Source organism: Carassius carassius, chromosome 43, assembly GCF_963082965.1.
Source record: "Carassius carassius chromosome 43, fCarCar2.1, whole genome shotgun sequence".
In the NCBI taxonomy this organism is placed as follows: domain Eukaryota; kingdom Metazoa; phylum Chordata; class Actinopteri; order Cypriniformes; family Cyprinidae; genus Carassius; species Carassius carassius.
This window is the reverse complement of record NC_081797.1, coordinates 22,010,155-22,024,649: the sequence shown is the minus strand read 5'-3', so window position 1 is coordinate 22,024,649 and position 14,495 is coordinate 22,010,155. Positions and strand designations below refer to the sequence as shown.

Below are 14,495 nucleotides of genomic sequence, written 5' to 3'. Positions count from 1 at the left end.
ACTCTATTAACACTCTATTAATACTCTATTATTAGTCTTTATAACTCTATTAACACTCTATTAACACTCTATTGTCACTCTATTAATACTCTATTATTACTCTTTATAACTCTATTAACACTATACTAATTCTTTATTAACACTCTATAAACACTCTATTATCACACTATTAACACTCTATTAACAATCTATTAACTATTAACAATCTTATTTTAACTCTATTACTTTAGTCACACTCTATTAACACTCTACTAACACTCTATTAACACTCTAAAAAGAGTCAGTAGATATATAAGTTCAACGTTACTTATAGTCAACAGATTGTGTTAAATGGACCATCAAAATAAAGTGAAACCAGATTATTTTCTGTTAAAAAAACATGTTTATATATTTAGGAAAAGAAAAATTATTGATTTTGAGCTAACAATTCTTGTCTAAACACTTTTTTTGTAATGTGTCTCACTATGCAATTTATCAGTTTATTCTGAATATCTTTTGCTCATGCTGTTCCTATAATTCAATGGATTTAATATACATAAAAATGTGTAATTGTGTATTTTAAACTCATTTGATTGAGTTATTTTCTAATTTTGAACAGTAACACATTGTCACTTGTAGTCAAATAATGTGTATTTGAAATTAATTTTAAAAAGTATTTTAAAGAGATGAGTTCAGTATCTCATATAAACACCAATCTGCTGTGTTTGCTGCAACATTCAATAAAGCTTCTCAACAAACTCCATTTGTGTCTGACAACATCATTCAACTAACAGATGAAGATGCATGTAGTGTTTGTGCAGGTGTTTTTCAGAAGCTCGATCAGTAGCAGTAAATCTAGTCAAATAAAGCTCTTGGGGTTTGAACATGGTCTCTGGAGACAGAGCTGCTCTATTCTGAGAGGATCACAATCACTCCACCCTGACAATGCAAATGAGATTTTCAGCTCACACTCCCAGAGTCACTGTTTGATTGGTTACATGATCTGGACTGAAACACACCAGTTTCACCAGTTTCTGCTGTAGTCAAGAGACAATGTCAATATACTGTGTATGAAAATGTCATAAAAACATAAAAAGCCATTCCGATACTAATTTTGTAAGAATATAAATCTCTCTGTGGGTGAAATGGAAAGCATCACGTCCAGATATCAGAAGTGACTGAATGCAGTCTGTTCAGTTTGATTGCCAGGAATCATATATTACATCTAAAACATGATGATTATATTAAACACTGACTCATTTTCTTCAGAAAAACAGTATTTCTATTAATAGTAATGACATTGTGTTATTTTTGTTGCGTTTGATTGTGTTGTGCAGTGTCTCTCAGCTGTATCAGTGCAGTCACTGTGACTCTGACTGACGGAGGTTTTTGTACGACTCTTTATCACTGTGTGAACACATCACCACTGTGGTAACTCTGACAGTAATAATCTCCTGTATCTTCAGTCTGGACTCCACTGATGGTCAGAGTGAAATCAGTTCTGGATCCACTGCCACTGAATCTAGAAGGAGTGTTTGATTCCCTTCGATTTGCTGAATGAATCAGGAGTTTAGGAGCTTCTCCAGGTTTCTGCTGATACCAGGCCATACAAGAATATGAACCTAAACAGCCATTGCTCACTACTGTGTTTGTTTTACAGTTTATAGTGACTGATTCACCAATCTGAACTGTTTTAACAGAGGGAGTCTGAGTCACAGTCACCTGTCCACTGAAACCTAAAAACATTGATAGAGTTAGAAAGAGCAGGGTCTATGTGTAACATTCACTCTTGATAATAATATTATACAATTTGAATTTAATATTTTAATAAAAACTTTACCTTGTATACACATACAGACAGTCCAGATGAGGATGAGGATGTTGTTCATTGTTGTTGTTGTGTCTTGTGTGATGATGAAGATTGTGTTCTGTTCTGCTCTCAGTCATGAAGTGTTAAACTCACAGCTCTATAAACACTCTCAGAGCACTGAAGCATGTGCTGACGATGCAAAGAAGTGGGCAGGATTCACAACAGCTCGAGCTGATACAAGACTAATATACTAGAGTCACAGAATATATAATTACATATTTCATTAGATGAGCTGCCACCGCTGTAATAAGAGCGAGAAACATGAGTCTGTTCATAAAGTATCAGGAATGACTGTACGTCTATCATGAATCCTCATGTGGGCCTGAAATTATAAAATGGACAGAAAACATTCTGTTAAAGATGGTGATAGATTACAGCTTGATCATGTGAAGTTGTGTTGTTCTTGTGCTGAGGATTCACAACAGCCTGTACAGTAAGTATATATTTACAGTATATATGAACAATTGTGTCTTGATTCTTTTGTCTGAAGATGCAGGTTATTTTGTGAAATATTATGATTGAGTTGCATATAAAGAACATAAGCAGAAACTCCACAACATTATCTATTATAAAAGAGGTCAAAGGTCACCTCAGAGGTCACAGTTCATCAATTACTGTATATTTCTTTAGAGAGGTCTAAATCAGCAGACAGCTAGAGATTGATAGAGACATATAAGGTTTAAAGTCAAAGTGAATCATGTCTATCGTAAATGTGATTAATAAACTCTTCAACTGTTTATTAAAATAACTAAATTGTTGTTTTCCTTCAGTTAATAACAAACATTTTGAAAACACTTTGTCTTTGTTCTTAATTTTTGAAGTATTTTTGAAACTAAATGTGTGTTGAAGTGTTTCTCTCTCTGCTGGAGTGTGTGTTCACTCGAGTGGAATAGAGGTTTTTGTACGAGTGTTTCATTAGATTGTATCACTGTGGTGGACTTTCGGTGGAGGAACTAAACTGGTGCTCGGTAAGTCTGTCTCTTTTAACTGTCTTTTACGAAATTATTACAATTTTTAGATTTTAATGTTTAATTTATTGTATTGTCACATTTAGAGCTTTAAAAGAACGGAATTAAACTCTCAGAAAACAATTATTGTCCAAACACATTTCCATAATCTGTCTCACTTTGAGTTTTATCAGTTAATTTTATTTACAGATTTATTTTCATTACTGTTTACACTGTTCATATGAAGTTCATATTTTATTATATATATTATACATGGAGAAATGACATCAGAATGTCAATAAAGTTACTTTTTGTAGTTCAGTCAATTATTTTGAATCTCCTTTGCTCATGCTGTGCTTCAAGAACTTACAAAATACTAAATATGTGACTGTTTAGAAAAGTTGATTCTTTGCATTTGATGTGAGATATAGTAATAAAAAAGCAGCTTGAAACATTAACATTTTTAAAAGTGTAAAAAATTATTTAACAGTGTAATAGGATTTTAGGTTCAGTTAAGACAATCTAAGAACTTTATGTTGAGATTTGAGACTGTGTTCAGTGTCTTTGTACAGTGTCAGCATTCATGTACATCGTTTCATTTTATGAGGTTTCATTTAAATGCATGTAGTGATTATATATAGTTTGTATATTGTGTATATATCAGCTGTAGTGATGTTGAATAAGATGAATGATGAGATTGTAGTGATTTTGACTGCACTCCTCATGTCTGCTGCTGAAAGTCCTGTTGAAATGCTGTGAATGCTGCAGGGCAGAAGAGTGCTGGAGCTGCAGTGTGTTTTCTCTGTGTTTGTGAATGTGTTGTGTTTGTCTCCTGCAGCTGGTCCCACAGTGAAGCCCTCAGTGTCTCTGCTGCCGCCCTCTTCTCTGCAGATCTCTGGAGACTCAGCCGCACTGCTCTGCCTGCTCAGCTCTTACTCTCCACAGGGGGCGCTGGTGAGCTGGACACTGGACGGCTCAGAGGTCACCGAGGGGGTTGTGACCAGCGCAGAGAGCGAGCAGGACGGCCGCTACAGCCGCAGTAGTGTCCTGACCCTCAGCAAAGCACGCTGGGAAGCGGGAGAGCAGTACGTCTGCAGAGTAACACATGATGGAGCTCCTCATGAGGCCTCGTTCCACAAGAGTCGCTGTTAGTCGCTCGCAGTGCTGATGTTTCTCCAGTGAGCGCTGCTCTCTCCTGAAGATGAGCGTATCTGAGTGTCCTGTGTCAGGCAGGATTCACATGAGTCTAGTGCTGCAGCTGTAGTCATTTACAACTCAATACTGAAAGAGAGCTCTAGTGTCAAAGCACTGGCTGATCTTTCAATCTGCTGTGTTTGCTGCAACATTCAATAAAGCTTCTCAACAAACTCCATTTGTGTCTGACAACATCATTCAACTAACAGATGAAGATGCATGTAGTGTTTGTCCAGGTGTTTTTCAGAAGCTCGATCAGTAGCAGTAAATCTAGTCAAATAAAGCTCTTGGGGTTTGAACATGGTCTCTGGAGACAGAGCTGCTCTATTCTGAGAGGATCACAATCACTCCACCCTGACAATGCAAATGAGATTTTCAGCTCACACTCCCAGAGTCACTGTTTGATTGGTTACATGATCTGGACTGAAACACACCAGTTTCACTTCTGCTGTAGTCAAGAGATAATTCAAATATACTTTATATGAAAAATGTCATAAAACATAAAAAGCCATTCTGATACAAACATTATGTAAGAATATAAATCTTTCTGTGGGTCAAATGTAAAGCATCACGTCCAGATATCAGAAGTGACTGAATGCAGTCTGTTCAGTTTGACTGACAGGAATCATATATTACATCTAAAACATGATGATTATATTAAACATTGACTCATTATCTTCAGAAGTACACGATTTCTGTTAGTAGTAATGATACTGTGTTATTAGTGTCTGTGTTGTTCAGTGTTGTGTGTGTACTTCTACTGAACCATGAAGAGATATTTGTGGTTATTCTGCAGGTTTATGAGTTTGTTTACATTATAATTGAATTTAAATTGAATTAAGATTTATAAAGAGGAACATTTTTGTGAGGATGGTTTTATAAATTGTTTGTACTGACATTTCAGAATATCTATGCACATCTTTATAAATGAGGCTCCAGAACTCAAGCTCTTATTTTATAATCAAATGTCACTCATTAAATCATGAAAACACCTGCAGATGAAGGAAATTATGACACAAGACTGTGTAGCCAAATTGTGAAGCTCAAACACTGAAACAGATCACTGTTGGTTCTCTGTGTGTTGACTCTGTGTAGTTTTACTGTATCATGAAGCTCCTGTGAGGACACTGAACATCTGCTGATGGAGCTGCTCTATTCTGAGAGGAACACAATCACTCAAATATGAGTTTGACTGTTTGACTCTTTATTCTCTGAAATGAGTCAGTTGTGTTGGACTGATGGAGAGATGAGCTTCTGAATGATTGAATCAACTGTTGATCTGTGATGAGACTCAGTCAATGATTCATTCTGATGTGTGTCCTTCAGTATCTGTGTCTCTCACAGCTGTTACTGAATCACTCTGGCTCCTAGTATCGTATAAGATTCATATTAGAATTATTATTATTATTATTATTTTCAGCAATAGAAGAATCAACAAAGAGCCTTTTATTCCATCAATGTTCAGGTACTTTAAAGAAACTGCCCATGGCTCTTTCACAAGAAGGAACTCTTTTCAGTCCTACATGGAAACATGTCGTGTTATAGTCATTATATGAAGCGTCTGTCTTCCGGTGATTTGTTTTCTGATGTTCAAAAATACCAGAAGGAAACATTAGTTGAGTGTTGTCATCTTCTTATATATGGCTTTATTATTGTATGTATTAATCAAATCTTATTGTGGCATAATCTGCTATAGTAGCAAATGTCAAATCATATAATAAAAAACAAGAATCAATGTTATATTGTATTGTGATGAAAATGCTGTTTGTTACAAACTGTATCTCCTCAAGCTGCAGTGTCTCTCAGCTGTATCAGTGCAGTCACTGTGACTCTGACTGACGGAGGTTTTTGTACGACTCTTTATCACTGTGTGAACACATTTTGACTGTTTGGATAGTGAAAACTCTGACAGTAATAATCTCCTGTATCTTCAGTCTGGACTCCACTGATGGTCAGAGTGAAATCTTTTCCTTGGCTAGATCCACTGCCACTGAATCTAGATGGAGTTCCTGACTGAAGGGTGTTTATGTCATAAATGAGGAGTTTAGGAGCTTCTCCAGGTTTCTGCTGATACCAGGCTAACCTGCTATAGTATATTCCCGGATCTGTACTACACTCTATTGTAGCTGTTTGACCGAGCTGGACAGTTTTAACTTGAGGTTGAGTCACAGTGATTCCTCTGGATTCTGAATAAAATAAAATAAATTAGTTTGCAAATCTTCTTAATAACAAAATATTACATTGATGTAAACAATATCATTATCATTACCAGAAATAGACATCCTACCTTGAATAAAACCCCCAATGGTCCAGATGAGGATGATGATGTTGTTCATTGTTGTTGTTGTGTCTTGTGTGATGATGAAGATTGTGTTCTGTTCTGCTCTCAGTCATGAAGTGTTAAACTCACAGCTCTATAAACACTCTCAGAGCACTGAAGCATGTGCTGACGATGCAAAGAAGTGGGCAGGATTTACAACAGACTGAGCTGCTAACAAACACATATACAATAAAAATATAGAAAATATCATTTTACAATGATTAGGATTCAGTATTGTTTGAATTTTACCGAATCTTATTCTGATTCTTATCGATTCCTATAGTTTCCGTTCCAATAAGATAAAAAAATAAAAATTCAAACATTTAGATGCCAAACATATTCATTCTGTCATTTTTCTGTTGCAGATGAATAACATGAGGAAAAAGCAGCAGGCTGCAGAAAACCTAAGGCTACAAGAGGAACTATTGTCTATGGTTTTATTATGGTAAATTATGAACAATTATGGTAAATTATGAACAATAATCAATTAAGAATAGCATAAACATTTCAGGCACATAAAGTTACATAAATTAAATTTAGAAACACAGCTTCATTTACTTTCTAATTTCTCATGCAATTGTTTAAAGTTTTAAGATTAAGGACCAGTTTTACATTTTTAACTAACACAGTAACGGTCGTACTGAGACTGTGAGAGCTGATTTCTGCTCAGCGGACGTTTGGCCATGAGATGAGCACCTACTGCTGCTGGACCGTGAAACAAACAGGAGCACAGTCACACAGAGCTGCAACGACAAAAATAACAGAACTAACAAATATTGCTACAAGTGTGACTGCATCATATAATAATTGCTGTTAATAATGTTCATCGACTGGCTGACTACGTCTTGTATAAATTTTTCTGAAAAATCCTGTCATACGTGCACAAACTGACAGTCACCACTTATAAGCTACTACTAAATATTGTAGAAACGTAATTTTCTGTAAAGTTACTTTGTAACGATTTGTATTGTAAAAAGCGCTGTACAAATAAACTTGAATTGAATTGAAAAATGCTGGAATCAGTCGATTGAGAGGTACGGTAATTTAATGTTTAGTTATATCGTAGTTTCCTCTGAATGTGTTGGAAAACTTTATCTAGCACTAAGTAGCAGCTAAAAGTCGAACTACACTGCAAAAGCTAGCTTAGCAGCCTGAAAACTAAGTTGAGCATTGAACGTTAGAATACCGCCATCGCCATCGCGCCATGAAATATGAAAAGCTATTTTCTGGACTGAAGACTGAGGCTGTTTTTTGCAGCTGTGTGTGTTCAGTAGAGCTAATATTATATTTTTGGCCAACCAGTGTGTGACATATAGTGTGACAGTCTAGATTTAAGTAACTATAACACAAGAACAAGATTAGACTTATTTATTTGCTCTGTGATTAAAGGGCTGTTTAAAGACTTTTTTCTCTTGGATATAAAGGACATTTGTTTTTATCAATTAGCTCATTTTCACAGTTCACCTATTTTCAGATGTTTAATTAGACAGAGGCAGAGCAAATTGCATTCAAATGCCACGAATGCTTGAGGTGCAACATGTGTATGTAAAAATAAACCTTTGTAGATCCTATAAATACATTGTTTGCACCACCTTTCTTTTTGACATTTTAATGGATTCGAAGAGTATTTAAGAGGTTCCAGAGCCCCACGAACACCTGTATTTTGCACACTGATTCTAAGCCAATTTAACAATGATCCTGCTTGACATTTGTAGTTATAGCTACTTCAAAGTGAATTGACTGACTCATTGATTGATTGATTGAGTGATTGAATTACATTTCCCCCAGGGTTAGGTTTAAGACTAGTTATGAAGAGAAGCAGAGATATTCAGAGCTTCTTCCAAAAAGAAAAGAGTCAGAGCCAGCCACAGATTCTCCAAGCTGCAGTGAAAAGGCAGAAACTCCCAAAGCCAAAACTCTGCCTACTGTTTTGCATGTCGACACTTCTCTTTGCCAAAACCCCAGCATCTGTTTTCACATCACAACTGGGATTCTCTCGTTGGAAAAAGGCAATTTACAAAGATGGTGGATTTAAAGTACATGAAAAGTCAGTAAAGTACATATCAATGCCATGTTTGAATGGGGTGAGCACAAGAAGGTAATAGTAACAGATTGTTCCTTACACACTGAAAAAAAAGATTTGTTGAATTTACTCAATTGAATTATGGACATTGGTTCCACACATTCAGTTTGAGTTCAGAGTATTCTATGCATTCATGTGGTTTCATTATAATACGGTTGTGTTAATCATATGCATTTTCAAAAAGTAATGTGTACATAGTCTTTTTAAGTTATACTACCATAATTCAGTTATATTAGATTAACATTATTATTTTATTTCAGATATATGCTTCGACCATGTTAATTCTGTGCAATTAAATCAAGTTATCTTAACATAATTTTGATAACTTCACTAAAATTTCATTTTAATACACATTTTTATGTTTTTTTGTTGTTTTGTAACACAAAAAACTTTATTTAATCATTTGAACAATGTGTCATTTAAATGACATGTCTAAATAACATTGTGCTTTCAAAAACCTGCCATAAATATCTTCTCTTCTGATGATTAGATTTAATAAAAATACATATCAGTTTTAATTAGACTAGTATAAAAACAAAGACAGTTCATTTTGTATGCATAACATGTAGATCAACAATATATGTAAACCTTCATAAGTTTTACAAGTTTTACACATTTTTAAACAAGATCATAAACATAAATAACATTACACTGCATGTAACTGTGTTTAAAAACTAATAACACATTGTAACAATAATCATTTATTTCATTTCTCTCAGAAACCTTAAAACTGAACCCAAGAACAGCAGTACCTGGAACTGTTATTTCAAGAAAAACGCTTTCGTTTCAAAAGATAATTATATATAGACATTACAAAATAATGTGAACATACAGTATCTGACCCTTACCTATAAACAGTGTATCTTATTTATGCTAGTTCATCCATGTTTCATAGATTCAGATTGAGTTTGACACCCCTGGCTTTAGGTCATAACACAGTAAGAATAGGAGATTAGAAATTAGAAATGTAATTTGTTTCCCACATATGTGATAGGGTTTAAGTAATGTGGCATATCATGGTATTGAATATGTACAGTAGTGTTACAGGGAATAGACTTGCTGCAATAGACAGTGTTTTTAGTTATACCGGTGTTAAGCCATAACAATGGTTACGTCATTTAGCCTACCGCGGCACCGCACCCCACCGCCGTTTAGATTTTTTAATAGTAACAAAAATCATTTAGCCTAGTTCAGTTAGAGGACAGACATGTTTAAAAACTAAACGCTCAGTGCAGCGTGCCGAACCGTGCACGATCGCCAGTGCACCACAGGGAAGGAGCCAGATTTGATTTATCACGTAAGGAAAGTGAGTCAAGCTGACTGACAAGAGTGAGGTGAGAAAGAGAAGACTATAGCAGATGTCTGTTTAGAAAGGAAATGCAAAGGCACCTGTTTGGCAATAATTTAGATTTTGAAAAGCCTATTGACTGGATGTTTTTTTTAAACATGCATTTCTTATTTATTTGGTTCCACAGTGTTAGCTGATTACGTCATTTAAACTTTGTGCATTTAATTTAATTTATTGTAGATCAAGGTGTATCAAAGTTATGTTTCTTATTTATTTGGTTCCATAGTGTTTTGCTGATTTTCAGCTTTATATACCTATTTTAAGAAGAGAATATAAGCGATATGAGCCATCAGTGACTGTGGCTTTGACATTACAGAACCGAGCGAACACCTGTTTGTATTTCCGTCCCATGTGACTCCCATACTGGCTACATCTGAACTACGGAGTTTCACCGTGCACTTGAGGATAAGGATTCACCGAGCACTTGTATATATTTCAATAAATCACTGTGCTGAATTCACCTACCTCTGTCTCCCGAGTCTATCCTGACACACGGCACTTTTACAAGCCATTTGAAAGCGAATAAAAGAGGGAAACTCAAATGAACGAACACCCCCTCATCCCAACGGTGATATCGGTATTACCAGTGTTGTCCCTAAATAAGTAAATATGTGTGCTCTGTACGAATATTTAGAAGTTAAACAATTATAGCTACATGTCTAGTGGATAAAACTGAATTTAATTTGTTGCAGTGTGCATATTTGATGAAACCATGGTTTTTAGATGTAGTAATGTGTTGCTTGTTGAACATAGTACGGATTCCATCAGTTAAGCTTTAACTACTCACCACATACTCCTGAATGAGATCTTTACGTCCTCATTAAGATAGATACACAGTCCTCTGATGGCAAGTTCACGAGCTGCATCAATGTCATCCTTGAAAAAATAAGCCAGAGCAGAGAAATAAAGGTTAGTTTAAGACATTACTCAAATCACAATTAAACAAAAGAGCACAAATTTGGGTCTCCTTCACTAAAAGTTCCTAAAAATATATGTGTATGGCAAATATGTTGTAGTCTGGAATAATACTGATAATAGCTTGATTTTATTATGTGAAATTTAACGCATCTTACGTAATGCTAATAACATCAAGTACAAAAAATAGAGTGTGAATACATGCACACAAACACACAACAACAAAAATTATAGTGTGCTAACCTGAAATCCAAACAATGCATTTTTTCAAATCAGTTCTATAAAGTTAGGTGCAAAATTAACTGTTCATGCTTTTAATTACTAATTTCTCAATGCATGCTTATAGTAAAACTTGATAATATTTTAACACCAAGAGAGGGTGTGTGTTCAGCGTCATCATATGCAATTAGCCAACTATGTAGTAAACCTTTAAAATCTATTTATATCTATAATCTGTAAATATTTAAACAAATTGCACATATTTGCTTAGACATCTTACTGATAAATACATTTGAATCATCAGACAAAAATATGGCCATTTCACAAAAGAAAAACTCTTTTGTTGACAGAGGAAGTAATATAAATGTTGATATTCAGGGATGCAAATGCATTGGGGTGAAAAAGTTGAGACACTAACCATATATATATATACTAACAGTAATTCATTCTTTATGAATTATGAAATGTTGATGTAAGATATTATGTGAGCCTTTATTTAATTTTTGGTTAAGTGTGTGACATGAAAAGGATATTTTACAGGCAATCATCTACTATCACAAGAATAAATCCAGACAGTGTGATCAGGACCTGGCGTGAAGAAGGGTCTTGTATCACACTGAAGGGGTTTATTCAGTTATAACAGCCAGCTGTCTGTACATTAGCCTGCTTATTACACGGCTACTTACCTAATAAGTAAGTAATTAAACATGATATATTGATTCAAATTATTTTATTAGCTAATTAATTTTGGTTTCAAGTTAAGACATGATGTTTAAGAAGCCATGCCTTTAAATAACTAAGAATTGCAAGTGTAAAGTCAAACTGTTTCATTTTATAAATTATTTGAAGGCCAAGTCCCACTAATGTTCAGTTTTTGTAAAGTTTAAAGGTTTAATTCAGTAAAGCGTAGTTTTTTTACTGTTGTATTGACTGTATAATGTATAAAAATATATTTCAACACATGAGGCACTGCTACAATGAGCTCTGTGAACAATACATGACAAAAAAAAAGAGTCCCTGGATACGGGATTTATTTATTTATTTTTTTGCCATATGTCTAGACATTTTGTTACACCTTAACTTAGTGATTAATTTGACTTATGTCTGTTCTAGAGACATGTTACAACTTTTTGATAAAGCTCTAATTGGTTTTCTTTTGGAAATATGTTTCAAATTCTTACTGAATGCATTTATTACTGTAAAGCATAGCCTATCTGTGTGTCAATCGAAATTATTAGTTTAAACAATAAGATATGACTCTCTGTGAGACATATTCAACCAATTTTGGAAATCCATCACAAACCTCAGTGACATCAAAGAGAGCTGGCCATCTCATCATGAAGTCTCTGATCATAGGGGCACAACAAAGCACTTCTTGTCTCCTTAGTGCAAATGTTCTCTGCATTTTAGTTTTAATAGTCTATCTATTGTTTTTTTTTCCTTCACATCTGAAAGAAGTTCAACTCTTGATATCTCCAAAGTATGGTCGTTCTCTCCAGGGGAATAGGAGGGGCAGTAGTGCACTTCACCTCTCTTGGGCTTCTTTACATTGTAGGCAGGGCTTTTTTTTTCATCTAGCTTATGCTTTAAAGAATTTACAGTAACTTCAGGACATCCAAGTTTTGAGAGATGTGTGTGATAGTTAATAGATAATTTGTACTTAAGGTTCACTTTCCAACCCCCAAACCCAGTGTTTGAGCTCCTTTCTGTTAAACATGGATGCTTCTTGATGAGTGCCTCTCCCACTTGTTCAAACTCTCTGTCTGTGACATAGACCTTGTATTGAGCATTCAGAGGTGAGAGGGAGTCAGTCATGTTTATTATTTTTATTGTGGCTTTAATTGAAGTCAAATTCATAAACTGGTTATCAAAAAGAGTGTCCATGAACTGCAGACGAAAGGGGTCCTGTAGCTTACATTGACTCCTTACGGCATCTTCTGGTTCAGTCACATATTCAGGCAAGCCAGATGGAAAAACCACTCTCTGAAAGGTGCTTACCCCCATAATGATTCGAAGAACTACTTTTTTGGAATCGGGTTTGTAGTAGTAGGCTATGTATAGTTATTCATTTACTTCTTTATTAAAAATATAATAGAACTGGTTATGTTTTGACAGAAAACACTTAAAAACATTTTTTTTTCTCCATAGCCTACATGCATGTCAGTTGTTTGGTGAAAAAAAAAAAAAAAAAAAAAAATATATATATATATATATATATATATATATATATATATATATATATATATTTACACACTTGAATAAAATTACATTTTGAGCAATTAATTTCATTTTGACATGCCAAGTTAAATTTCATTTCCATTTCTCAAATCTTTGTGTAGGAAAGCAGCAGCAGGCTGCAGAGATTTGTCTTCCACATGTGGCGTCATTATAACTACGAGCGAATGAGACGCGGTGCTGATTTCTACCTGCTTCAGTCCAACTCCACTTATGTGAACAGCTGGTCTGCTATCCAGAGTCTGGTCATCATCACAGCTGGATACCTGCAGCTCCACTGCCTCAAGAGACTCTTCAACACCACACCAGCAGAGGGACACAAACCCCGCTGTTAACATCAACATCAGACCTGTCTGTTTCTTCATAATACAGCCATACAGGGGTCTTTTGAACACTTTTATGAACCAAGAATGAATTTAAACTAAAAGCAAATTATTTCACTTTTATTTTTATTTTTTTTTCAGTTTATGTTCCTGTGGCTCAGTGGTAGAGCATTGCATTATCAGCGCAAGGTTGTGGGTTGGATTCCCAGGGAACACGCAGTGTTGGGGAGTAACTAGTTACATGTAACGGCGTTACGTAATTTAATTACAAAATTATTGTAACTGTAATTAGTTACAGTTACTACGAAAAAATGAGTAATTAAATTACAGTTACTTATGAAATTTTTAACGATTACAAAGGGGATTACATTTGAATATTTACACACATCCACATACAGATTTAACTGATTTCTTTCCCAAATTGCACTGACTATTCTGAGACATACCGCCCTAATAATTTCCAGGATGCTGAAACACAGTCTGGTTCGTAGAATCCAGTCATAAAAACGAAACGCGGACGGAATATGCCACATTTTGGATGACTAAATCAAAAGTAGGTCAGTACACTTGAATCAAAACATGACATCGACTAGTGTCTGTGAATATTAAGCCCCAAAAATGCAATATATGACTCCTGCACGTTCTGTGTGTCTGTGGAAATCAGGCGCGGACTGGACACCGGGAGAACCGGGACAATTCCCGGTGGCCTGGCAGCCGATTTTGCCCACCTATTTAATATCATTATTGTATAATTGCCTGCCGAATGTACTAAAGCGATCATTTGCGAATCCGCCATTTGATAATTAAATCTCTAATAAGTCATGAAGTGTTAGTCATGACTCGCGCGCTCTCCGCGCCTCCGCCAAACGGTTTGTATGGAGGTAAATCAGTAGCTAAACTCGAGAGGTTGAAGATCTGAATGTGAGAACTTGTCATATTAATATTTGTATTTGTAAGTTAAAATTTACACTCACAGCTCTGATGTGAAAAGCTGAATCTTTCAATTTGCACACACAGACAATGATCAAAACACCCGTGTTTTGAATTGGAAGTTGTAGATTA

At 35.1% G+C, this 14,495-nt stretch overlaps 2 gene segments (V, D, J or C); both read right to left on the bottom strand.

The window, feature by feature from the left end:
• Positions 1-14,495, bottom strand: part of LOC132125366 (Ig kappa chain V region K16-167-like) — a 40,505-nt gene that overhangs the window by 19,423 nt on the left and 6,587 nt on the right.
• LOC132125045 (immunoglobulin kappa variable 4-1-like) lies at positions 1,396-1,910 on the bottom strand (the record flags this gene model as incomplete). The annotated part of the segment is given in 2 exon segments: positions 1,396-1,715; positions 1,820-1,910. Coding segments are annotated over 2 exon segments (411 nt in total), but the record flags the coding sequence as incomplete, so codon positions are not given.